At 44.1% G+C, this 24,599-nt stretch overlaps 1 protein-coding gene across 1 annotated transcript in view; it reads right to left on the bottom strand.

Moving 5' to 3' along the window:
• Positions 1–24,599, bottom strand: part of LOC141108035 (adhesion G-protein coupled receptor G2-like) — a 56,161-nt gene that overhangs the window by 19,149 nt on the left and 12,413 nt on the right. Inside the window, exon 4 of the mRNA XM_073599221.1 lies at positions 8,761–8,862. Within this exon, the coding sequence (XP_073455322.1) occupies positions 8,829–8,862 (34 nt within the window). The 3' untranslated portion in view covers positions 8,761–8,828. The remainder of the gene's footprint in view (positions 1–8,760; positions 8,863–24,599) is intronic.

Raw genomic sequence — 24,599 nt, 5'->3', positions numbered from 1 at the left:
CCTAGCTTAGTACACAGAAGTCACTTATCCATTTTATCAGTTAAAATCCCGAAAGTGGGCAGTGCATAAAAGATATACAAAGAAAAAGGAGTTACCAAAAAATATTTTAAAAAAATACAGAAAGACACACAATTGGCAATTTGCTATGAAAATAAAAAGGGATAAAAACAGTAGAAGTAGAATCATAGTAGAAGCATACTGGAACATGTGGGAACTCCCCAGTTTCGAACTGGCTTCGTGGAAGAACCATGTCCATATTTCAGGCTACCCAATTTATTGAAATATGGATGTGGACTGGACTTTAGCCCTTGGACAATCAACCCTGGGGGTGTTCCTGTCTGAGCCCACAGGATATTTTGTGTTCTGGAATCACCAGAGTCAAATTGGCCCGGAATGGCATTGATTGCTGTGTCATGGATAGGATTTGCGATATCAGCACATCAGTCTGATCGCGACAGTACCAATCACTGCCTGTCTGCCACAATCAGGCACCATGTAACGATTTTGTGTGGTTCTCTAGGATTCCACACATGCTAAAAATACAGAGTTACATGTACACGTAACCCATCACATGTACTATCAAAAGGAATTGTTTTCATCTCTCTGCCATTAATATTTTATCTTTTATGAGAGATAAAATAGGTTCCTTAGATCTGTTGATATTAATCAAAGTTTGCAGACCGGCCGGGCCTTGCGAATGCCCCCCCCTGGATCCGTGTAGCCAAGATGACTAGCAGTTTTCTTTGAGGCCTCAGGAAGGTGGCAATCTATGGTTATTCTAATGGGAACTTTTATTGGCATCTAGGTGTCACTTCGATCCTAGAAACTGGCTCTATCCTTTTCAAATGCTAATGAAAGAACATACGTGCATGACTGATATAATAACCCAGAATTAAACTACATCTACAATTACACTACTTCTACAGATCACATCACATCTCATTAAGGCAAAACTATCCTATGCTTACATTTTTGTTACACATTTTGTTAAGTAAGTTTTGAAATTAAGTTATGGATAATAAAATGGAATGACACTGGGAAAAAGTATTAAACACGCTAACTGAAATGTATTTAATACTTTGTACAAAATCTTTTGCAGCTTCAAGATACCTCCTGTATGGAGAAACTGGTGGCATGCATTGCTCAGGTGTGATTTTGGCCCATTCTTCCACACAAAAGTTTAAAAATCTTGAAGGTTCCGTCCGCCTCTTCTATGAACTCTGATCTTTAGTTCTTTTCATAGATTTTCTATTGGATTCAAGTCAGATGATTGACTGGGCAATTCTAGCAGCTTTATTGTCTTTATTTGAAATCAATTGAGAGTTTCCTTGTCTTTGTGTTTGGGATCATTGTCTTGCTGAAATGTCCACCCTCGTTTCATCTTCATCATCCTGGTAGATGGCAGCAGATTTTTATCAAGAATGTCTTGGTACATTTTCCCATTAAACCTTTCTTCAATCATATAAAGTTTGCCAGTACAGTATGCTGAAAAACAGCCCCACACCTTGATGTTCCCACCTCCAAACCTCACTGTTGTTATGGGTTTTTTGGGGATATGTGCACTGCCATTTGACCTCCAAACATGGTGTGTATTATGGCATCCAAAGAGTTAAATTTTGGTCTCATCTGACCAGATTTTATTCTCCCAGTATTTCACAGGCTTGACTAAATGTTGTGCAGCAAACTTTAAACGAGCTTCAACATGCTTTTTCTTCAGCAATGGAGTCTTGTGTGGTGAGCATGCATACAGGCCATGGCGGTTGAGTGCATTACTTATTGTTTTTTTTTTAAACAATTGTTCCTGCTAATTCTAGGTCTTTCTGAAGCTCTCCACAAGTGGTCCTTGGCTCTTGGACAACTCTTCTGATGATTCTTTTCACTCCTCTGTCAGAAATCTTGTGAGGAGCACCTAGTTGTGGCCGGTTTATGGTGAAATTATGTTGTTTCCACCTCTGGATTATGGCCCTAACAGTGATCAATGGAACATTCAGAAGTTTAGAAATCCTTCTGTAACCAATGTCATCAGTATGTTTTGCAACAATAAGGTTGCGAAGGTCTTGTGAGAGCACTTTTACCCATCATGAGATGTTTCTTGTTTGACACCTTAGTTACAAGACATCTATTTATAGGCCATCAGTTGAGATTGAACCTGCTGATATTAATTTGCACTGACAAGGGGCAGGATTGCTTTCTAGTTACAGATAGATTTCAGCTGGTGTCTTGGCTTTCCATGCCTTTTTGCACCTCCCTTTCTTAATGTGTTTAATACTTTTTCCCTGAGTCATTCCATTTTATTACACATAACTTTCTGAATGTATTTGTTTTGGTTTCTTTGCATATGTGGATTGCATGGGTTGTTACCAACATGTGGTGAACATTTGATGCCAATAGCACCTTAAGGCTGGATTCACACATGCTGCGGCCGCGGCTCACAGCAGGGGGTCCGGTGCGTCCCTGTTCACTAATTCAGGTGCAAATCAGGTCTGAATTTTTGCCTGAATTTGCACCTGAATTGGAACCAAAGATGCACAGGACCATTTCCAAATGCGGACCGCAGCCGCCCCGGAGCTATGTGAACCGGCTCCATTGGGAGCAGGGCACATGCTCCTGTCAGGCAAATTGGATGCCGCATCCAATTCAAATAAGTGTGAACCCAGCCTTAGATATATATTTACCTAGAAAAATGGTGACATGTTCATTACTTATTTTACCCGCTTTATATACAGTGTGTGTTTGTGTGTGTGTGTGTGTGTGTGTATATATATTTTTTGGTCTTCAGCAAACTGCTTGCAACCAATTTTAGGCAGTATGCGGTGTATGGTCTGAGCACTGATGGGCTGGCCCCCCCCCCTTCAACTTCTGCAGCAATGCTGGCAGCACTCATACATCTATTTCCCAAAGACAACCTCTAGATATGACGCTGAGCACATGAACTCAACTTCTTTGGTCAACCATGGCAAGGCCTGTTCTGGATGGAACCTGTCCTGTTAAACCGTTGTATGGTCTTGGCCACCGTGCTGCAGCTCAGTTTCAGGGTCTTGGCAATCTTCTTTTAGCCTAAGCCATCTTTATGTAGAGCAACAATTCTTTTTTTCAGATCCTCAGAGAGTTCTTTGCCATGAGGTGCCATGTTGAACTTCCAGTGACCAGTATATGAGAGTGAGAGCGATAACACCAAAGTTAACACACCTGCACCCCATTCACACCTGAGACCTTGTAACACTAACGAGTCACATGACACTTTCACTTAGGGGTGTACTCACTTTTGTTGCCAGCAGTTTAGACAGTAATGGCTGTGTGTTGAGTTATTTTGAGGGCACCGTAAATTTATACTGTTATATAAGCTGTACACTCGCTACATTACATTGTAGCAAAGTGTCATTTTTTCAGTGTTGTCACATGAAAAGATATAAAATATTTGCAAAAATGTGAGGGTGTATTTACTTTTGTGAGTCTGTGATACTGTGTGTGTGTGTGTGTGTGTTTGTGTGTGTGTGTGTGTGTGTGTGTGTGTGTGTGTGTATGTATGTATACAGTGTAGGTGTGTGTGTGTGTGTATATATATACATATATATATATATATCTATATATATAGATATATATATATATATATATATATATATATATATACACACACAGTATATATACACTGCTCAAAAAAATGGAACACGTTTTACTCAGAGTATAGCATCCTGTCAATTAAACTCCTGGGATATTCATCTAGTCAGTTAAGTAGCAGAGGGGGTTGTTAATCAGTCTCAGCTGCTTTGGTGTTAATGAAATTACAAGATGGGCAACAATGAGTCGAACTCCAAAACAGAAATGGTTTTACAGGTGGAGGCCACTGACATTTTTTTTTCCCTACTCATCTTTGCTGACTGTTTTTCACTAATTTTGCTATTGACTCAGTGTCACTACTGGTAGCATAAGGTGATACTTGGGACCTATAGAGGTTGCACAGGCAGGCCAACTCCTCCAGGATGGCACATCAATACGTGCCATTGCCAGGAGGTTTGCTGTGTCTCCCAGTCTCAAGAACATGGAGGAGATTCCAGGAGACAGGCAGTTACATTAGGTGAGCTGGTCAGGGCCGTAGAAGGTCCTTAACCCATCAGCAGGACCAGTATCTGCTCCTTTGTGCAAGGAGTAACAGGATGAGCACTGCCAGAGCCCTACAAAATAACCTCTAGCAGGCCACTGGTGTGAATGTCTCTGACCAAACAATCAGAAACAGACTTCATGAGGGTGACCTGAGTGCCCGATATCCTCTAGTGGGCCCTGTGCTCATTGCCTGGCACCGCGGAGCTCGATTTGCATTTGCCATTTGAACACCAGAATTGCCAGGTCCGCCACTGGCACCCTGTGCTTTTCACAGATGAGGGCAGGTTCACCCTGAGTACATGTGACAGACGTGAAAGGGTCTGGAGAAACAGTGGAGAACGTTATGCTGCCTGTAACCTCGTTCAGCATGACCGGTTTGGTGGTGGGTCAGTGATGGTCTAGGGAGGCATATCCATGGAGGGACCCATAGACCTCTGCAGGCTAGACAATGGCACCCTGACTGCCATTAGGTATCGGGATGAAATCCTTGGACCCATTGTCAAACCCTACACTGGTGCCGTGGGTCCTGGGTAACTCCTGGTGCACGACAATGCCTGGCCTCATGTGACAAGAGTATGCGGCCAGTTCCTGGAGGATGAAGGAATTGATACCATTGAATGGCCCCCTTGCTCACTGACATAAATCCAATAGAACACCTCTGGGACATTATGTTTCGGTCCATCTGAGGCAGCCAGGTTGCACCTCAGTCTGTTCAGGAGGTCAGTGATGCCCTGGCCCAGATCTGTGAGAAAATACCCCAGGACATCATTGGTCATCTCATTAGGAGCATGCCTCGACGTTATCAGGCATGCATACAAGCACGTGGGTGCTATACAAACTATTGAGTACCATTTTGAGTTGTTGCAATGAAATTTCAGCAAAATTGACTAGCCTGCTGCATCATTTTTTCACTTTGATTTTCGGGGTGTCTTTGAATTCAGCCCTCTGTAGGTTGATAATTTTCATTTCCATCAAAGAATGTGGTATCCTTTTGTTCCTAACAGATTACACAGTCCATATCAGTATAGATATCCAGCATGATATTTTTCCCCATTGAGATCTGATGTGTTTTCAAAGTGTTACTTTAATTATATATATATATATATATATATATATATATATATATATATATATATATAGTAATAGTGAGAGTCCCTGTAAAAAGGGATGGAAAATGGACAGATTTTGCATGTCAGGTGACTGCAGTGCTACAGAGCATAGCTTTGAAAGGGAGAAAACTGTGTTGGCAGCTTTCTCCAGGTTTTGCTATGTTCCAATGGGGCTCTGTAGTTTGGAGATCCCGCAGAGACTTGGGTGGGATGGGATCTCTAACCCTGTGTCCAGGTCTTATGGAGAGCCAGCAGGTTGTGTGCCCAGGTGCACACAGCCCATATAACGAGGGGCTAGTGAGAGCAGAGAGTGGAGGAAGGTGGAGTGTGTGCAGCTTGCTGCATCAAGACAGACCTGTGTCTGAAAAGCTGTCTGCCCTGTGTGAGATTACATCCCTGGTAAGGGGGGACTTTGTGTCTGAAGGACTGGGAAGGTTGGGATGGCTACAAGGGCCTGTGAGACCAGAGAAGGGTCTAGGAGGCTGGGAGAGCCGAGGCGACTAGCAAGTCCAAGGGGGCTGAAGGAAGTCCTGAAGTCTGGGGGACAGTAAGCAAACCCAGGGGTCTGGAGAGTTCTGTTGAGGCCAGGAGTAGGCTGGTTCAGCAGGGAACTGCAAGGCAAAGTAAGCTTAGGAGCCAGGAGGATTGGCATTTTCGGTTGTATGAATTTACTGGAGAAGAACCCCTGTGTGGGAAATCCTGTGTATAAACTATTATTTTGTTCCTGTTAATAAAAATGGGCTGCCATGCCCTCAAACCTGATAACTGACTGCTGTGGACTCACTACGTGACAATGCATCTACCAATGAGACAAACGCCCCAATATTACAATATATATATATATATATATATATATATATATATAAGAGAAAATTAATTGCTATTCAAATTAACAAAAACACAATGGATTTTGTGGGAATTTCAGAGACTTGGTTCAACAGCTCTCATGATTGTATGGCAATCATTCAAGGGTATTCCCTTTATCGCAGAGATAGAGAGGGTAAAAAAGGGGGGAGGGGTATGCCTGTATATCAAGAATAATGTACAAGTGAATGTGACAGATGACATCACTAATGGAGCTAGGGAGGAGGTGGAATCATTATGGGTAGAGCTCCAAAAGGATGAAGCTAAGGGGAAAATACTGGGGGTATGCTATAGGCCCCCTAACCTGAGGAAGGAGGGGGAGACGGACCTCCTATCACAATTTGTATTAGCAGCAAGGATGGGAAGTGTTATCATATTGGGGGGTTTTAATTATCCAGACATAGACTGGGCGGAAGGAACCGTGCATTCGTTTAAGGCTCGCCAGTTCCTAAATGTCTTGCAGGACAATTTCATGGGTCAGATGGTAGATGCACCAACTAGAAACAAAGCATTACTAGACCTACTGATGACCAACAATACAGACCTGATCATGAATATGGAAATAAGGGGTAATTTAGGAAACAGCTATCACAGGTCAATTAGCTTCAGTATAAATCGCACAAATAGGAAACATAAGGGGAATACAAAGACATTGAATTTCAAAAGAGTCAACTTCCCTAAACTACGAACCTTGGTAGAAGGCATAAATTGGGATAAAACCCATCTCTCCTCTGTGTTCTTTGTTCCTAAGATTTTATCCCAATTTATATCTTCTAGCCAGGTTCATAGTTTAGGGAAGTTGGCTCTTTTGAAATTCAGCATTCATAAAAAGGAGGGGATTCCGGCGCTCCGAATGATGTGATGCCTTTATAAATGGTATAATGGTGGCTTTAATAGCACATTTTAGTCAATCAGTATATTTTGAAAAAAAGGAGGCAGCCATCCTCAGAGGGCGTCCATTACCTCTGTCAGCAAGATAGAAGTATAAGAGGGAGGAGGGGAGGCGCCAACTGAGATAGTCCTACTGTTAATAAAGTGTTATGCCTCGTACACATGAGCGGTTTTGCGTCAGAATAAACTCTAAAGGTTTTTCTGATGGAATTCCGCTCAAGCTGTCTTGCATACACACGGTCACACCAAAGTCCGACCGTCAAGAACGCTGTGACGTACAACACGTACGACGGCACTAGAAAAAGGAAGTTCAATAGTGCTCCACCCTTTAGGCTCCTTCTGCTAATCTCATCGGAACAGCATACAGATAAGCGGTTTTTCCTATAGTAATTTGTTCCGTCGGAAAAATATAAAACATGTTCCGTCTGAATTTTTGATGGAAAAAGTCCGATGGGGCATACACACGGTCGGAATATACCATGAAAAGCTCCCATCTGACTTTTCTGTTAGAAATTCCGCTCGTGTGTACGCGGCATTAGTGTAATATGTACACTCATTCCCTGTACACACGACCGGTTTTGCCGTTGGAATAAACTCTGAAGGTTTTTCTGACGGAATTCCGCTAAAGCTGTCTTGCATACACACAGTGACACCAAATTCTGACAGTCAAGAACGTTGACGTACAACGCATACGACGGCACTAGAAAGACCGAGCACTTCCGTCTCGTACTTGCTTCAGAGCATGCGTAGTTTTTGGTGCGTCGGAACAGCATACAGACGAGCGTTTTTTCCGATAGTAATTTGTTCAGTCGGAAAAATATAGAACATGTTCTCTATCTAAGTCCGTCTGAATTTTCGACAGAAAAAGTCCAATGGGGCATACACACGGTCAGAATATACGATGAAAAGCTCCCATCTGACTTTTTCTGTCAGAAATTCCGCTCGTGTATACGTGGCATTACAGGTTCACAGGGTTAAGATGCCTGTCAGGGATAGAGGTGTCCTGGGGTATGCTGATGCTGCTCTGCAGGCTCCGGGTGACGTTCCCTCAGCCGTAGGGGTGTAGTCGGGTCACAGGCTTCTCTGCAGTGTCCACTTGACAGGAAGCTCCACGCTAACCAGTCTGGAATGCGGAAGTGACGTCACCAAGCCAGGGCGGGCATCTATGTCTAGAAGTATCATGTCACCGCCCGCGTCCACCAGAGCCGTTATGCGTTCCACGGAACCGGAAGTGATGTAAGGGATGAAACCGGAAGTGACGTCAACCTCTCAGTCTCTATACATTTCACATATCCATGCGTCTTCAGGAAGCAAAAAATGCTTCTTTTTTTTCGATGGACTGGCAGGATTTCAGGTTTTAAGTGGGGCTTTGAAAAAAAAGTACTGTATACTAATATATATATTTATTTTAGAGTATTGAATGCCGCTGGCTGTCTGCTCCACATGTGATCTACCTAGTAACTGACTAGTAGCTAAAGCTATTATTTGAGTAGCCTTAGACTAAATGGTGAGATGACTTCCTCATTTTTCCTGTCCCTTGAGTCTCTTGTTGACTTCAAAGAAAAAGACGTGTTCATTCAGAGACTGAGAAAATTGAGTTTGTGGACATTATATAACCAGCACATCAAGAAGTTACCAGTCAAGCAGCAATTAACAACATGCAGTGGTGGGGGCCATGCTCTAGAAAGCATAGCACATGTAATTGTTTTATATATTTCACAAAAGCAAGCGTTCAATTACACAGAATTTTTTTTATGCAAGGCCTACTTTAACCTAATATAAAATAAATTTTCACCTGAATAATTGTCAAGTTGGCACCTTCCGCAGCATAGGTACATCCTCCAGTGCTTTCTTACATTCTCCTTAATCAGACAGTGAAATACAAAAATAAAAAATCCTAATAAAAAAGAGAAAAACCAAATATTAATTCTTTAAAATAAACTTGTTTTTATACGCGTTGTATGAACATGAATAAAAATTGCAATGTTCCCTAATGAATTTTATCTTTTTGTATGTCTACCTACATAATGGTTAACAAATAGGCTTACTAAATAACCAAATGCAAAGAACAGCAGTTTTAGTAGCCAATAGCAACCAATTACAGATCAATTATTAACTGCCTAGCTACATTAAATTGATAAAAGGTCAATTTAGCATTCAATTTTGTTTTTAATCAAATCACACCACTCACGCTTTCAGGTCAGCAAAAGGATGTAAACTACTGTTTTTGTAAATCCAACTTCATTTATATAAATGAAGCAACCACTCAAACTAAAGGACTAATTTAACCTTTTGCAAAAAATAGTAAATGCACTCATACTTAAAAAAGGAAATACTGTATATGGCTTTATTATTTTTTGGAACAATGGAGCCTGCAAAGCATTACAGTTGTGATTAGTGGCTCTCGGGTGCAATTCTCTGGCTCCTGCATACTCTTCCACCAGCTCAGGTCCCTATGAGGTACAGACCTTCAGTTATAGAGCTGGAGGAAGTATCAATGGGCTACAAGTGGGTTGATGTCACCACACGTGTGCTCCACTGAGAACCTCAAGTCCATCTGCCTCAGTGGTAGTTGTAATTTTTTTTTCATTCAAATATCTCAGAGAATGAATAATGCAGCTGAGCAGAAGCTGGTGGGGAGAAGCATCCCACGATTTTAGAAGGAGGGGTGGTTAGAGGGTAGGGGACTGCAGACTCTGACCATGTTTCATGTTAAACAAACCTTAAATATGTGTATAATATGAAACATGATCAAAAAGCTGGACTTTGAATATGGACTTTGAAGCATTTTTTTCTAGTGCAAAACAAATATATGATGAAAAAGCCTAGATAACATGTCTCTGGCTCTCAGGAGCAATGTGAGTATTTCATATAACAAGGATGTCAAATCTATTGTTTCCAGTTAGACAGGCCCTGTCTGGTAGACTTAGCTAAGTATACACTAGTAGAATATTGTTTGACCTTTTTCTTTGTAAGAACTTTGTAAGACAGGGGCGTGGCCTGGAGCGGCATGAAGTAGGACGCAGTTAGGCAGAGCTCCGCCGGTCACTTATCCGTCCTAACATCCTGAGACCGTCACACGGATCCACAAGCCCATACTACACAGCCGCCAACCCAGAGACCAGCCAGGACATGTCACCGCCGAAAAAGACGTCCGCGGCGGCCTCAAAACTGGATCAATACCGCCGACAAGGCACAGACCCCTCCAGCCAAGATGGCGCCGCCGCGCTGGAAGAGGAGCCCTCGGCCGGAACAGACACAGCAAGGGTACTGGAGGCTATATCATCCTGCCAAGAAGCCATCACAGCTTGTCAAACCTCCCTTACAGCGCGGATTGAGGAAGTAAAGGTGGACATCTCACTGGTAAGACAAGACTTCCAGAAACTAAAAGGCAGAGTCACAGAAGCTGAGAATCGGCTAGGCACTGTGGAGGACTCCCTCCCCCCCCTGCAGAACACAACATCAGAACTGCAGCATCAAGTGAACCAGCTCCTCCAGAAGCAAGACGACATTGAGAATCGCCTTCGCAGGTGTAACCTCAGATTCGTCGGCCTCCCAGAGGGGGTGGAAGGGAAAGACCCCCCCACGTTTTTGGAAAATTTACTCTGCGACACATATGGAAAGGAATCATTCTCCCCAACATTTGTGGTCGAACGTGCACACCGCCTCTCAGGCAGACCACCACCATCCGGAGCCCCCCCACGCACGTTCATCGCAAAATTCCTGAACTACAGGGATAGAGACACTATTCTACGGCTCAGCAGAGTGAAGGGCAATATCCCCCTGGGAAACAAAATGATTGCCATATACCCGGATTTCTCTGCAGAAGTGCAGCGTAGGCGCCGCACATTCACCGAGGTCAAAAGGCGCCTGCGCATCAAGAACATCAAATACGCCATGCTTTTCCCGGCCCGGCTACGTGTAGAGGGCGAGGACAGGGCACACTTCTTCGAGGACCCGGAGGCTGCCATCGCCTGGCTGGAGCAGAGAGAGACTCACAGATAAGTACCACTTTACAATTTACTTGTCTGCCCTATGCAACATATATGTCCCCTCAAAATATTCCACCCTATAATACCCTGATCCTCCGGACGCAACACTATTTAAGTCCAGACATTTCCATATATATGCAAGCTGATCAGTCTGCCCCCCCAACATTCTCCACATGATCAGCACCTTGAAATGCTGCAAGACCGTTCATCTGATTTACCCCACCTGGATAAACCCCTCAATTATAATAATAGAACGAATAGACTTTACCAAACACCACAACCGCATAATACATTGGGGGACTCCGACAGGATACAATCCGCAAGATTCTTAACTGACCATAACAAACACCATTTTCCCTAATGGACTTCCTATAAGACCCTACCCCAGCAACAAGTTCACCCTAAAATCGCACAGCAAGGTCCACATCTATAACCGACGGAGCACGCTTGACTTAATAATGATTCTCACCAGTGAAGGTGAGTCGAGTCCTGAACTCTACAACGGTACGCAGCGTATTTTCGCCCTATGTACCACGGTTATCCACCTGAAATGGAACGCTCTGATCATGACAGCACTGCTCGAGACATTTCAGCTCCCTGAGCTCATTACTATCCTGGATACAGTGACTGTCTCTCAAGAAACCTTAACATACCACTTTTTTTCCACAGGTTGGACAAGGTTAATGCCATGTTGGCAGTTCGGGAACAAAGTCCGCACCAGGTTTGGGAGGTGCAGGGCAGGGAGGGGGGAAGGGAATGTTAGAGTTATGCAATTCTCATTGTGCTATCTAACGTCAAAAGCAAGTACCTGTCTATGTATGATTCCCAGGGTGCATCAGAAATTTGCCTATAATATTGTTACCTGTGTTGAGACACTGCAGAGTGGGGTGGCCTGAGTCCTGGAGCTCAATACATAACATAAAAACTTAGATGACCAACCTAAAATTTGTCACGTGGAATATCCGCGGTATCAGAGAACCTATCAAGAGGTCAGCAGTATTCTCGATCATTAAAAAACTAAAAGCAGATGTAGTGGCTCTGGTCGAAACACACGCCGAGGGCCTAGCACATAAAGTACTCCAGAGACCATGGATTGGATGGGCGTTCCATTCAACACATACTACCCTATCTAGAGGAGTTTCACTCCTAATCGCCAAAAGCACACACTTCGAGCTCCAGGACTCAGTAATCGACCCATCGGGCAGATATGTCCTCATAAAGGCCAAAATCTATGGAGACCCAATCCTCCTTATGACATTCTATGTTCCGCCACCATTTAATGCAGCCGTTATTGTTGAAGGGTTTAATTTCATGGCACTACACCCCAGCATCCCGGCAATATGGCTAGGAGATTTCAATAATGTCCTAGATCCCGCACTAGATAGACTTAATGCCTCATCTGCCGAACCTATGACATCACACCCCACAAGATTCGCCAGACTTCTATCAGATTTTGGCCTAATAGACACATGGAGATTCAGGAATCCTACAGATAAACGATTTTCCTGCTTTTCCACGTCGCATAGGGCTATGTCACGAATAGACCTCATATTAGTGTCCAAAACACTCCTCCCAAGACTGACGGACGCTGGCTTCTCTCCTAGGTCCCTCTCCGACCATTGTCCCTACTGGGCCACGCTCAAAGTTCCTCACAACCGCCCACCAGCGACATGGAGACTGAACCCTTTCTGGCTGACCATATTGCCGGAGGAGGACGATCTCTTAACAGAATGGGATAATTATTTTCAAATTAATGAAGGCTCCGCCCCAGTCCAACTAGTGTGGGAAACTTTTAAAAAACATGCCCGAATGATCCTTACCAGTAGAATTAACAAAATTAAAAGAACTTCAGAATCTGCGATAGCTAAAGCGGAGGCTGGTCTTCGAGACTCTGAAAAACTGTTTCTCGAGGCCCCCACCGCAGACAAAGCTGATAATCTTAAACTATGTACAAGGGTATTAACTCAGCTACATTATGAAAAATCCAAAAGAAAACTTTTTTTCCATAGGCAACGATCATTCGAGCACGGGGAACGGGCGGGGAAACTGTTGGCCTATTTGGTACATAGTGAAGATAGACCCCCCGTGGTAATTTCACTGCGCTCACCCACTGGGACCGTAGAGACAGAACCACACAAGGTAACAGACATCTTTAGAGAATTCTTCAGTAAACTCTATACTTCATTAGCCCCCACAGACACTTCCCTGATGGAAACATTCCTGGGGAAATTAACTATTCCCCAACTCTCCACAGAACAGGTTGAGGAACTAGAGGCTCCATTGACAACAGATGAGATATCCAGTGCCTTGGCGACACTCCCTGGCTCAAAGTCTCCAGGCTCAGACGGCCTTCCGGTGGAATTTTATTCCACCTATGCAGCAACACTGACCCCTAGATTGCTACAGCTATACGAAGCCATATTTAAGGATCTCAGTCTGCCAGCCTCCATGAGAGAGGCTACTATAGTCTTAATCCCCAAGCCAGGGAAGGATCCATTAGTCCCAGAGTCATACCGCCCCATATCTCTACTACAAGTAGATATTAAAATTCTCGCAAAAATATTAGCCATTCGCCTGAATAAAGTAATCCTCTCCCTAATCCATGGTGACCAGGCAGGATTTATGCCTGGCAGAAATACTTCCTTCAACCTCAGGAGACTATTCATAAATCTACAAGCCACCCATGAAAATGTAGGAGCTAGAATGATCGTCGCCTTGGACACGGCCAAGGCGTTCGACTCAGTAGAGTGGAACTACCTGTGGAGCTGCCTGGCCAGGTTCGGCTTCGGCCCCAACTACATAAAATGGGTGCAGCTCTTATACCAATCCCCATCAGCGAGGGTACTGGCGAACGGGTGGCCATCCGAGCAATTCCCATTGACCAGAGGCACGCGGCAGGGATGCCCTCTGTCGCCGATGCTGTACGCTCTGGCGGCAGAGCCCCTTGCCATCGCCATTCGGGCACACCCGGGCATAAAGGGACTCCGCAGGGGGGACGTAATTGAAAAAATCAGTACCTATGCGGACGACACCCTGCTATACCTAGACGACTCTGAAAACTCTTTGCCCCTTACACTTGACCTAATAAAACAGTTCGGTACATTTTCAGGCCTTAGGATAAATTGGGACAAATCCCAAATATTACCCCTTGACAGTTTCCCACAACCTAAAGACAGAGCACTGCTGCCCCTACAGAGAGTTGACACCATCAAGTATCTAGGTGTAAGGACTACAAGAGACCCAGCTGACTACGAAACACTCAATATAACACCGTTGTTTGCGATGCTTAAACACAAGACACAGATATGGGCTCGTCTCCCGCTGGGAGTAACAGGGCGAATAAATCTAGTTAAGATGGTCCTCTTACCCAAAGTATTATATATGACTTGGCATTCGCCAATATACCTAGTCCTTAGACATTTTAAGCTAATGGAAGTTATACTGAAACCATTTATCTGGGGAAACAACAGACATAAAATCGCCTGGCAAAAACTCAAAAACCCCACAAACCTAGCGGGAATGGCCCTACCTGACCTCAATGCCTACTATATAGCTGCACAGCTGTCCCAAATCTTTCATATAGACAAGACAGATAGCGAAAGATTCATGCACTTCCTATGTCCCAGGTGGGCTCATCCAACACAAGACACACTGGCTGTAATAGCAGGAAAAACCACTAGAGAAGATAAAAATGCAAGAGGAAAAACACTGCTATATCACTACACTAAGATTTGGAACCTAGCCATGGACAAACTACAACTGTCAGCAATTAATGAATTCACCCCCCTATGGCATAATATAAACCTCCCAGAATTTAACATAATACCAGATAACGAGGTGTGGAGTTCTAGGGGGATCTTCTACATGTCACATATCATTCACAACGGCAGACTAAAAACCTTTGAAAGATTGCAAACAGAATTTGCATTACCAAACCAAATGCTTTTCAGGTACATACAACTACGCCATGCCTTCTATACACAATTCCCGCAGGGGGAAACAAATTTGACAAACAACCCATTAATGGAGGCACTGAAATGCCCTGACCCTAAAAAACTAATATCTCAATTCTATCAGATGCTGACACTGCCGCAGGCTACCAAAGCAGCCTACGCCCTAAAATCAAGGTGGGAGGGAGAAGTTGGCACAATAGCAGACGATGAGTGGAGCGATGCCTTAGATGCATGTAAACTAGTGTCCCCTAAGTTGTCAGACCGCCTAACCCAAACCTTCCTGCTACATAGAGCATACCTCACACCACTCAAGCTAGCAAAATTCAAGAGTAACCAAACAACAATATGCCCAATGTGCGATCAGGCCACAGGTACTTTTTTTCATCTACTATGGCAGTGCCCTCGAATCCAAGCATACTGGGCGCAGATAGTACGCTTCCTACATGATACTATGGGTTCCCCAGTAACACTACAACCCAAGCTCTGCATACTGGGAATCCTATCAGACCCAGAGATAAATAAACTCAAAAAAATATTTGTTCACGAAACACTCTTCTCCGCACGTAAAGTTATTGCCAGAAATTGGATGAGGCCTGACCCCCCAGAGTTCACACACTGGATAATAGAAGTCAATAACACACTACCCTACAAAAAATTGGTGTACTTACACAGAGGCTGCCCTCTCAAATATGACCAGATCTGGGATAGGTGGACTCAGTCGTCTGATACCTGTACGTGAGAAGGGGCGGGGCATGGAGATGACCTGGTTGATGGCCCCTACCCACACCATATCAGAGAAGCTCTCCTAATGAAGATTGGCCAATACACACCAACCCAGAATAATTACCTTTTATATATGTACCATGGGAAAAGTATAAAAGAAACTAGACAAGAGATATAAAGTCGTATGCAAACTCATATATACATGCTGAAAACTGTATTGTTATCCTCCGGGATCACTATGTACACAAAACCTTTTTTTTTTCTGTAATGTTTTATTTTACTAAATAAACTCACTTTTGATGGAAAAAAAAAAAAAGAACTTTGTAAGACTGTTCATTCTTCTAATCATTAGTGGGATCAAATCGATATTCAGTTTTGAGCTCAGTGACATGAAAATGCGAAGGAGCAGGATGGAAATTTTTCCCTGTACGAATGTCTAACAGTGCATGTGGTTTCAGTAATGTCCATTCTTTCGAAAATCAAAATAAAATCTTGAACTATTTTCGAACAACATTCGAATGTTCTGAGAATTTTATTACAAATTTTTGTTTGAAATTCTGCTAGCTTTACAATGGGGTAAAAGGATTAGCAGGGGAAAAAAACAAGAAGCAGAGGGAGTATGTAAGGAAAAAGTATGGCTGTCATAATGAACAAATAAAATTATATATATGAAAACAAGGCTTTTAATACAAAAACACACACATTTTTTTTTATTATTAACAGTAAACTGATGTCTTTCAATTAAGTTTTTGCATTTATTGCATCATGGGAACATAACATTTTTTTTGGTTCAGACCTGCTTAGCTATGACAAGCGTAAAAGTAGGAATGATCACATTTAACTCTATTAGTTTTAGTTCTTCCTTGTGTGCCGGTTACAGTTGTGGCAACCACCTAAACACTAGTGGCTCAAATATAAAAGCACCGCCATTGCTTTACAAATTGTCTTTGAAACTATTAAGCCAGCAGAGTGCTATAAAAATGAATGGACATAGGAAAGAAAAAAAAGCCAGGAGGAGAGCTCAGGTATGTGACCTGCCGAAGTTATGTGACCAAACTCTCAATCATGAAGTTCTCTATGCTGCATTAAGTAGAGAGAACTCCGTAGGAGACTGTAGGATTGTCATGGTTATGCAATAGAGTTTTGTCTGTCAGCTTACCTGTCTCCATCTCTAGAGACCAGCTGACTCTCACCTGACTGCTTTTATAATCTCTCCTCTAGCATTGCTCCACCCTAGCTCCTATTGGAGAACTCTATATTAACCTCTGCACTGCAGGCCAGCCCTGCTGATCAACCTTTGTGTGTTTGGCTCCCTGTTTCCTGCCTGCCGTGTGCTCTACGTTTGTTTCTGTTACCGACCTTGGCGTTTTCTCAACTATTCCTGTCTGCTCGCGACCCTGACCTTTGGCGTGTCCCCGACTATCCCTGTTTGCCTGTGACCCTGAACCTTTGGCATGAACTCTGTTGTCCTTGTCTGCTTGTGGCTTATTCCCTTATTATCCCTATCCTCCTGTTGCCTACTGTGGGTGTGAGCTGGGGGACCCTGGGGATCACGACCTGGAGCCAGTTGCAGCCCAGTCCATCCTCACCACTAGAGGCTCTGGTGAACACCTGCTGGCTCTTAGACTCTGTGCCCTGGGTAATCTTACGCTCTAACCCCAGGGGGATCCGTGTTGGTGTTCCAGCGGCCCTGCCTTCCTTACCACCCTGACTCCCATTCGCAGCAGTCAGCAGTAGGGTCCACTACCTTGCAGTGCACTCCTGATCCCAACGGTGTGCATCTGTCACCTATCCTCAAGGTGACCTGACAGTTTGATCAGCCATGGACCCAGCTGACGTGCTGCTTCCTGCACCTGATTAATTGCAGGGCATAGTTCGCAGACTCGAGACCCAGGAATCTAATCAGACTCAGGTAATGCGATTCCTTCAAGATCTGGCTTCCCGCTTCGAGCAGCTCCAGGCCTCCTTGGGAAACCCAAACCTGCAGCCTCAAGTACAATCAGCAGCTGCACCTATCGCACCAGTCGCAGCCACACATTCATTATTACTGCCAGCTCCGTCCCATTTCTCTGGGGACTCCAAGGCCTGCAGGGGCTTCCTCAGCCAATGCACCATTCATTTTGAGCTCCAGCCTTAAAACTTTCTGTCTGATCAGGCTAAGGTAGCCTATATCATTTCCCTCCTCTCCGGTGAAGCTTTAGCTTGGGCTGCCCCCCTGTGGGAGAAGAATGACCCGGTGGTTTCCAGCCTGTCAGACTTCTTGAGGCTTTTTCGTAATATCTTCGAGGAGCCAGCTCGGGTTTCTTCAGCGGCTAGTGCCCTTTTACACCTTCGCCAAGAATCTTGTTCAGTGGGACAATATGCGCTTCAGTTCCGTATCCTCACAGCTGAATTGAGCTGGAACAATGAGGCCTTGGTCGCAACCTTTTTAAATAGCCTCTCTGAGTGAAGGACGAATTAGCAGGAAGAGCCATCCCCGCCGGTCTGGACGATGTAATTTCCTTGTGCAATCAGATTGACATTAGTTTCCAGGAGAGGTCCCTAGAAAAAAGACACCAGCACTACCTAGGTCCTAGTCAGCCTGAACTCTTCCCCCGTCGCCCTGTGGAGCATCCTCTGCCTGCTGAGGAGCCTATGCAGCTGGGCCAGACCAGCCTAACCCCCGAAGAACGTGCTAGACGCAGAACTCTGGGCTTGTGTGTTTATTGTGGAGGCGAGGGTCATTTTCGTGACTCCTGTTTGCTTAGTCCGGGAAACGCTCGTGACTAATACATTTAGTAGGTGGAGTATTGGACCCAGAAACATCAACTTCTCATCTTCTTCGTCCGGTGTTCCTCCATGTAGGCACTTCTCCCCAATCGGTCCTAGCATATCTGGACTCCGGTTCTGCCGGCAATTTTATGGACTGGAGAACTGCTTCTTCTATGAAGCTTACCCTTTCTCCCCTCGCTACACCACTGGTAGTCTCTGCAGTTGATGGCACTGTGCTCCCAGGGGGCCCTATCCGCTTCCAGACGCTACCTATTAGGATGTTGGTAGGGATTCTCCAACAGGAGTGGATTTCCTTCCTCATTCTACCCAAGGCCTTAACCCCCATTGTATTGGGCCTTCCTTGGCTACAGCTCCACTCTCCACATGTGGACTGGGTCTCTGGGCAGATCCTGGCTTGGGGTCCTTTGTGTGTCTCGTCCTGTCTTCTCAAAGTGGCCCCCAAGGAGAGAATTCCCATTGCTACCACATCCGTATCTTATGATCTTCCCGCGGCATACAGCGATTACTGGGATGTGTTCTGTAAGAAGTCTGCTGAGGTGCTTCCTCCCCACAGATCTTTTGACTGTGCCATTGACCTTGTCTCTGGGGCAACTCTGCCCAGGGGTCGTACCTACCCTCTGTCCATTACAGAGACCAAGGCCATGTCTGAGTATGTTGCCGAGAATCTGGAGAGAGGTTTCATCCGGAAATCCTTGTCGCCTGCAGGAGCAGGGTTCTTTTTCGTTGCCAAAAAAGATGGTACCCTCAGACCTTGCATCGACTATTGAGGTTTAAACACAGTGACTATCAAAAACCAATACCCCTTACCTCTAAAATCTGAGCTGTTCGACAGGTTGAAGGGGGCTTCCATTTTCACCAAGTTGGATCTCAGAGGTGCATACAATCTCATTTGAATACGGGAAGGTGACGAATGGAAGACTGCGTTTAACACTAGGGACAGGCATTACGAATACCTGGTTATGCCTCTTGCTTTGTGTAATGCTACAGCTGTGTTCCAGAACTTTGTCAATGAAATCTTCAGGGATCTACTGTACCAGTTTGTTGTCATCTATCTGGATGACATTCTCATCTTTTCTGAAAATCTGCTTGCTCACAGAAACCATGTCCGCACCGTACTTCAGCGCCTTAGAGAGAATAATCTCTATGCCAAGCTGGAGAAATGTTCCTTTGAATGTCCTGAGGTCCTATTTCTGGGATGTTTTGTTTCTAGTTTGGGTCTTCGCATGGATCCCGGAAAGGTCTCGACCATTACCAACTGGCCCCTTCCTGCTAGCCTTTAAAGCCACACAGCGCTTTCTTGGCTTCACAAATTATTATAGGCAGTTCATAAGGAATTACTCTTCCATTGCTGTGCCTATTATCGCTTTGGCCAAGAAGGGTGCGAATGCCAAAGACTGGCCTCCTGAGGCTGTCTCTGTATTTCACGATCTGAAACAGGCCATTGTTTCTGAACCTCTCTTGAGGAGACCAAATCCTGGGGACCCATTTTTATTGAAGTAGACGCTTCTTCGATGGGGGTGAGAGCTGTGCTTCTTCAGTTTTTTGAGAAGAGACTTCAACCATGTGCGTTCTTCTCCAAAAAACTTTCTCAGGCAGAGAGAAATTATGCCATTGGTGATCGGGAACTTCTCGCAATTAAATTGGCGTTGGAGGAGTGGCGTCATCTCTTGGAGGGTTCCCCTCATGCCATAACGATCTTTACTGATCACAAGAATCTACAATACCTACAGAATGCTAAACGTCTGAACCCCAGACAGACCAGGTGGAGTCTCTTCTTTTCTCGTTTTAAATTCACGATTACGTACAAACCTGGTTCCTGCAATGGTCAAGCTGATGCACTCTCTAGGTCATTTGACACTTTGGACAAGGAGTCCACCCCTGATCCTGAGCCGATCATTCCGACCTCATGCATTGTACAGGGAGTGATCACTTAAAAAGTAAAGGATAAAAAACAGTATCGCGTGGTGTCAGAAAGCACAAAGGCTCAGCAACCCGACATGTTTTGGACCCCCAGTTGAAGGACTTTTGTCCGAAACATGTCGGGTTGCTGAGCCTTTGTGCTTTCTGACAGCACGCGATACTGTTTTTTATCCTTTACTTTTTATGTGATCACTCCCTGTACCCACCCGACAAGGTGGATTGTACTGTTAAGCTTTTGCTGTTTTAATACATTTTTATTTTTGGATTTACGCACTATGTGGCGGCCCTTCTCTTCTTTCCTTTTTTTATGGTTTGATGTGACACCATTTGGAGTTCGTACATCCTATCAAGTGTGACCATCGGATGGGGGTCCAAGTTCGTTAGCCGGGCTGTCCTAGCTACACCATTTGCTTACCAAGAATTTTGATGGAAGTATTGAGGCGTATCTCCACGCCAGCTCCTTCCATCAAATATCTGCCGGATTGTTGAATCCAAACACCTGATTGACCCACCGCCGTAAGCGTACCCATTCCTTCAATATTTCCATCTTGATGCGGCAAATATCTTATAAAGAGGTTATTCCTGTCACATATAGTGGTTGATTTACTACCATCTACAGGCATCATCTACACATGGGACTTTATTTTATTTTACTGAAGAATATCCAATTTTTTTGGTTTATCACAGACAGTTTTAGTTGCAGTTTTTTTTTGTTTTTTTTTGCTGTCTTACATGGACATTTTCACCTACCTGTGACAAACTTTCCTGATTTGTTTGTCCTTTTGTTGTTGTATATTGTTCATGTTGATATCTGACCTACAAGTTACTATCAGCTTTATATTTGCACGTGAGGTGATACTTCACTTTTGCACTTTGTTTCACACTAGCGCTGCATTTTTTATCTTTTCACTTGTTTGTGCAGTTTACTATACTGTTTATGCTAGCTGCTTTACTATTTTTTACCTACTTTTAGGTTTTATCACTAGTAGCGCAACATTGTTTCATACTTATTGCTTTCACAAGTATGTACAGTTTGTGGCCATATTTAATTGATTCAACTAGCTCTCTTTTTTTCTGTAGAAACCATGTACTTACCCTGTAAAGTATTAAAAATAGCAAATAGGTACATGAAGGCAATTCGAACAGGATCCCACGCAAAGAAGGCAAAGCCCCAGGTTATTCCAAGCAAGAAGACAAGGCTAAGAGTGCTTTTAATATCATGGAAGAAGAGAGCCTTCCAATCCTTTATCTTTGTAGACTTCAGTGACTTGATTTGAATAAGTACAACAATGAACATGGCTATATTGGTCAGAAATATGACACAGAAATAAGTCGCAACTGTCACATAAAAAACGACATCGTTCCGGATCCAGCAGCTGATAAAAAAAAAAAAAAAAAAAAGACAAAATATGTAAATGCTTTTCATTTCTACTCCTGTAGAATTTCTGTGCTTGCTCTCTTGAACAGTGCATAAAACAAGAATCGTCTTCTGTAGACCCTCTGGGAGAACAGATGGAGAAGGCATTGTCAAAGAAGTACTACAATCTCTTTAAACAGAATAAATATGTTACACTTACTTAGCAAGCTAAGGGTTAGAGTTGAGTTGAATTTGTAAGCTGAATTTATCAATTATTTTTAATAACACTTAAGGTATTGGTATTACTCTCAGTGCCAGAAGTTCTAAGCCAAAAATAGTCAGCAGGATAGGTGCCTAAGTCCCAGGGATAGCTAAACAGTTATACAAATATTTTGGAAGGTAAAACCATTGACATACAGCTTTTTTATTCTTTAAATACTCGTTATTTAGCTTATTTAAAGTTCACAATTTAAAGTGTATGTATCCCCAAAACATTTTTTATTTTCGGTTTTGGATAGAGTATGGAGGGGTAAAAAGCCTATTATTTTTTGCCCTCTTTGCGCCATTGGGAAAATTTCCCTTTACTTCCTGTTCCACCGATATAGCAGGAAATTAGAGGAATTCCCCCTAAGTAGGGATGAGCCGAACACCCCCCGGTTCGGTTCGCACCAGAACCCGCGAACGGACCGAAAGTTCGCACGAACGTTAGAACCCCATTGACGTCTATGGGACTCGAACGTTCGAAATCAAAAGTGCTCATTTTAAAGGCTAATTTGCATGGTATTGTCCTAAAAAGGGTTTGGGGACCCGGGTCCTACCCCAGGGGACATGTATCAATGCAAAAAAAACTTTTAAAAACGGCCGTTTTTTCGGGAGCAGTGATTTTAATGATGCTTAAAGTAAAAAAAAAAAAGTGAAATATTCCTTTAAATATCGTACCTGGGGGGTGTCTATAGTATGCCTGTAAAGTGACGCGTGTTTCCCATGTTTAGAACAGTCCCTGCACCAAATGTCATTTTTAAAGGAAAAAATCTCATTTAAAACTGCTTGCGGGTTTAATGTCATGTCGGGTCATGGCAATATGGATGAAAATCAGTGAGACAAACGGCATGGGTACCCCCCAGTCCATTACCAGTCCCTTTGGGTCTTGTATGGATATTAAGGGGAACCCCGCACCCAAATTAAAATAAGGAAAGGTGTGGGGCCACCAGGCCCTATATACTCTGAACAGCAGTATACAGGCGGTGCAAACAAGACAGGGACTGTAGGTTTGTTGTTAAGTAGAATCTGTTTGTAATTTTGAACATTTTTAACGTGTTTAGCTCCAGCCAAAAAATCTTTTCTAAGCTTTTTGGAAAACATAGGGAAGGGTTATCACCCCTGTGACATTTGTTTTGCTGTCTTTCCTCCTCTTCAGAAGATTTCACCTCACTTTTTTGTCCCAATGAAAAATGTTTTTTGAAAATTTGGGTTTTTTTGTGGAACAAGGATTGGAAAGCATCAGTGGAAAGGAGAACTTGTTTTCCCATATTAACTCTTACAGGAGAGAATTTCCCTTCCTAGGGGTAGATTTCATCTCACTTCCTGTTGTCTCCTTCCGTTTGCAAGTAGGAGTCGTTTGTAAGTTAGATGTTTGAAAGTAGGGTCCTGCCCTATATACTCAGCAGAAATTTGGGCCTTAGGTGTTGCTGTGGCCACAACACTGTAAGCCCTCACAGGGCCCTGCTGTGAAATATTAGATCAAGAATTGTAATTACATGCCCCTGTTGAACAGCAGCTGAAAAATTAGGCCTTAGGCACTGGTGCTGGTGCCACAACACTGCAACCCCTCACAGACACTCTAGTTGGAACGCAGGAACGAGCCCTGCTGCAAAGTATTGCATCAAAAATTGTAATTACACGCCCCTGTTAGACAGGGGCAGAAAAATTGGGCCCTAGGCACTGGTGCTGGTGCCACAACACTGCAACCCCTCACAGACACTCTAGTTGGAATGCAGGAACGAGCCCTGCTGCAAAGTATTACATCAAAAATTGTAATTACACGCCCCTGTTAAACAGGGGCTGAAAAATTGTGCCTTAGGCACTGGTGGTGGCGCCCAGAACCAAAAATGTTCTTACAAGCTATCAGCGTGATGATTGAGGAGGAAGAGGATAATTACTCAGGGATAGTCACTCAGCATCAGCATAGGCAGTCTTTGAAGGGATCTGAGATTTCAAAAAAAATTATTCGGTTACATCAGCATCAGGTGCTTGGTAGCTGGTGGTGATCCAAGACTCATTCATTTTTATGAAGGTCAGCCGATCGACCGAGTCGGTGGACAGACGCACCCTGTGATCGGTTACCACGCCTCCAGCAGCACTGAATGTGCGTTCCGAAAGAACGCTGGATGCAGGACAGGCCAGTAGCTCAATTGCATACTGTGCAAGCTCTGGCCAGTGATCCATCCTCAAGACCCAGTAACCCAGAGGATTTTCGGTGGGAAAGGTGTCCAAGTCTGATCTTGCCCCTAGGTATTCCTGCACCATGTAAAACAGACGCTGGCGATGGTTGCTGGAACCGATCATACCTTGGGGCTGCGGACCAAAAAATTGTCTGAACGCATCGGTCAGACGGCCACCTTCTCCACCGCTCCTTCTTTGACTGACCGAAGCCTCAGCAACACGTTGTCCAGAAACAGGAGTTTGTAACCTCCCAGTCTCTGGGAACGCGTTGCACAGACCTTTCTGCAAGGCCTCCCGAAGATGTTTCATCCTCTGCTCCCTCTGCGATGGCAAGATAAGGTCCGCAACCTTACCCTTGTAACGTGGATCAAGGAGGGTTGCCAGCCAGTATTGGTCCTTCTCCTTGATACCACGAATACGAGGATCCTTACGCAGGCTTTGCAGGATCAGGGAGGCCATGCAGCGTAGGTTTGCT

Source organism: Aquarana catesbeiana, linkage group LG09 (genome assembly GCF_042186555.1).
Source record: "Aquarana catesbeiana isolate 2022-GZ linkage group LG09, ASM4218655v1, whole genome shotgun sequence".
In the NCBI taxonomy this organism is placed as follows: domain Eukaryota; kingdom Metazoa; phylum Chordata; class Amphibia; order Anura; family Ranidae; genus Aquarana; species Aquarana catesbeiana.
This window is presented reverse-complemented; position numbering and strand designations above follow the sequence as displayed.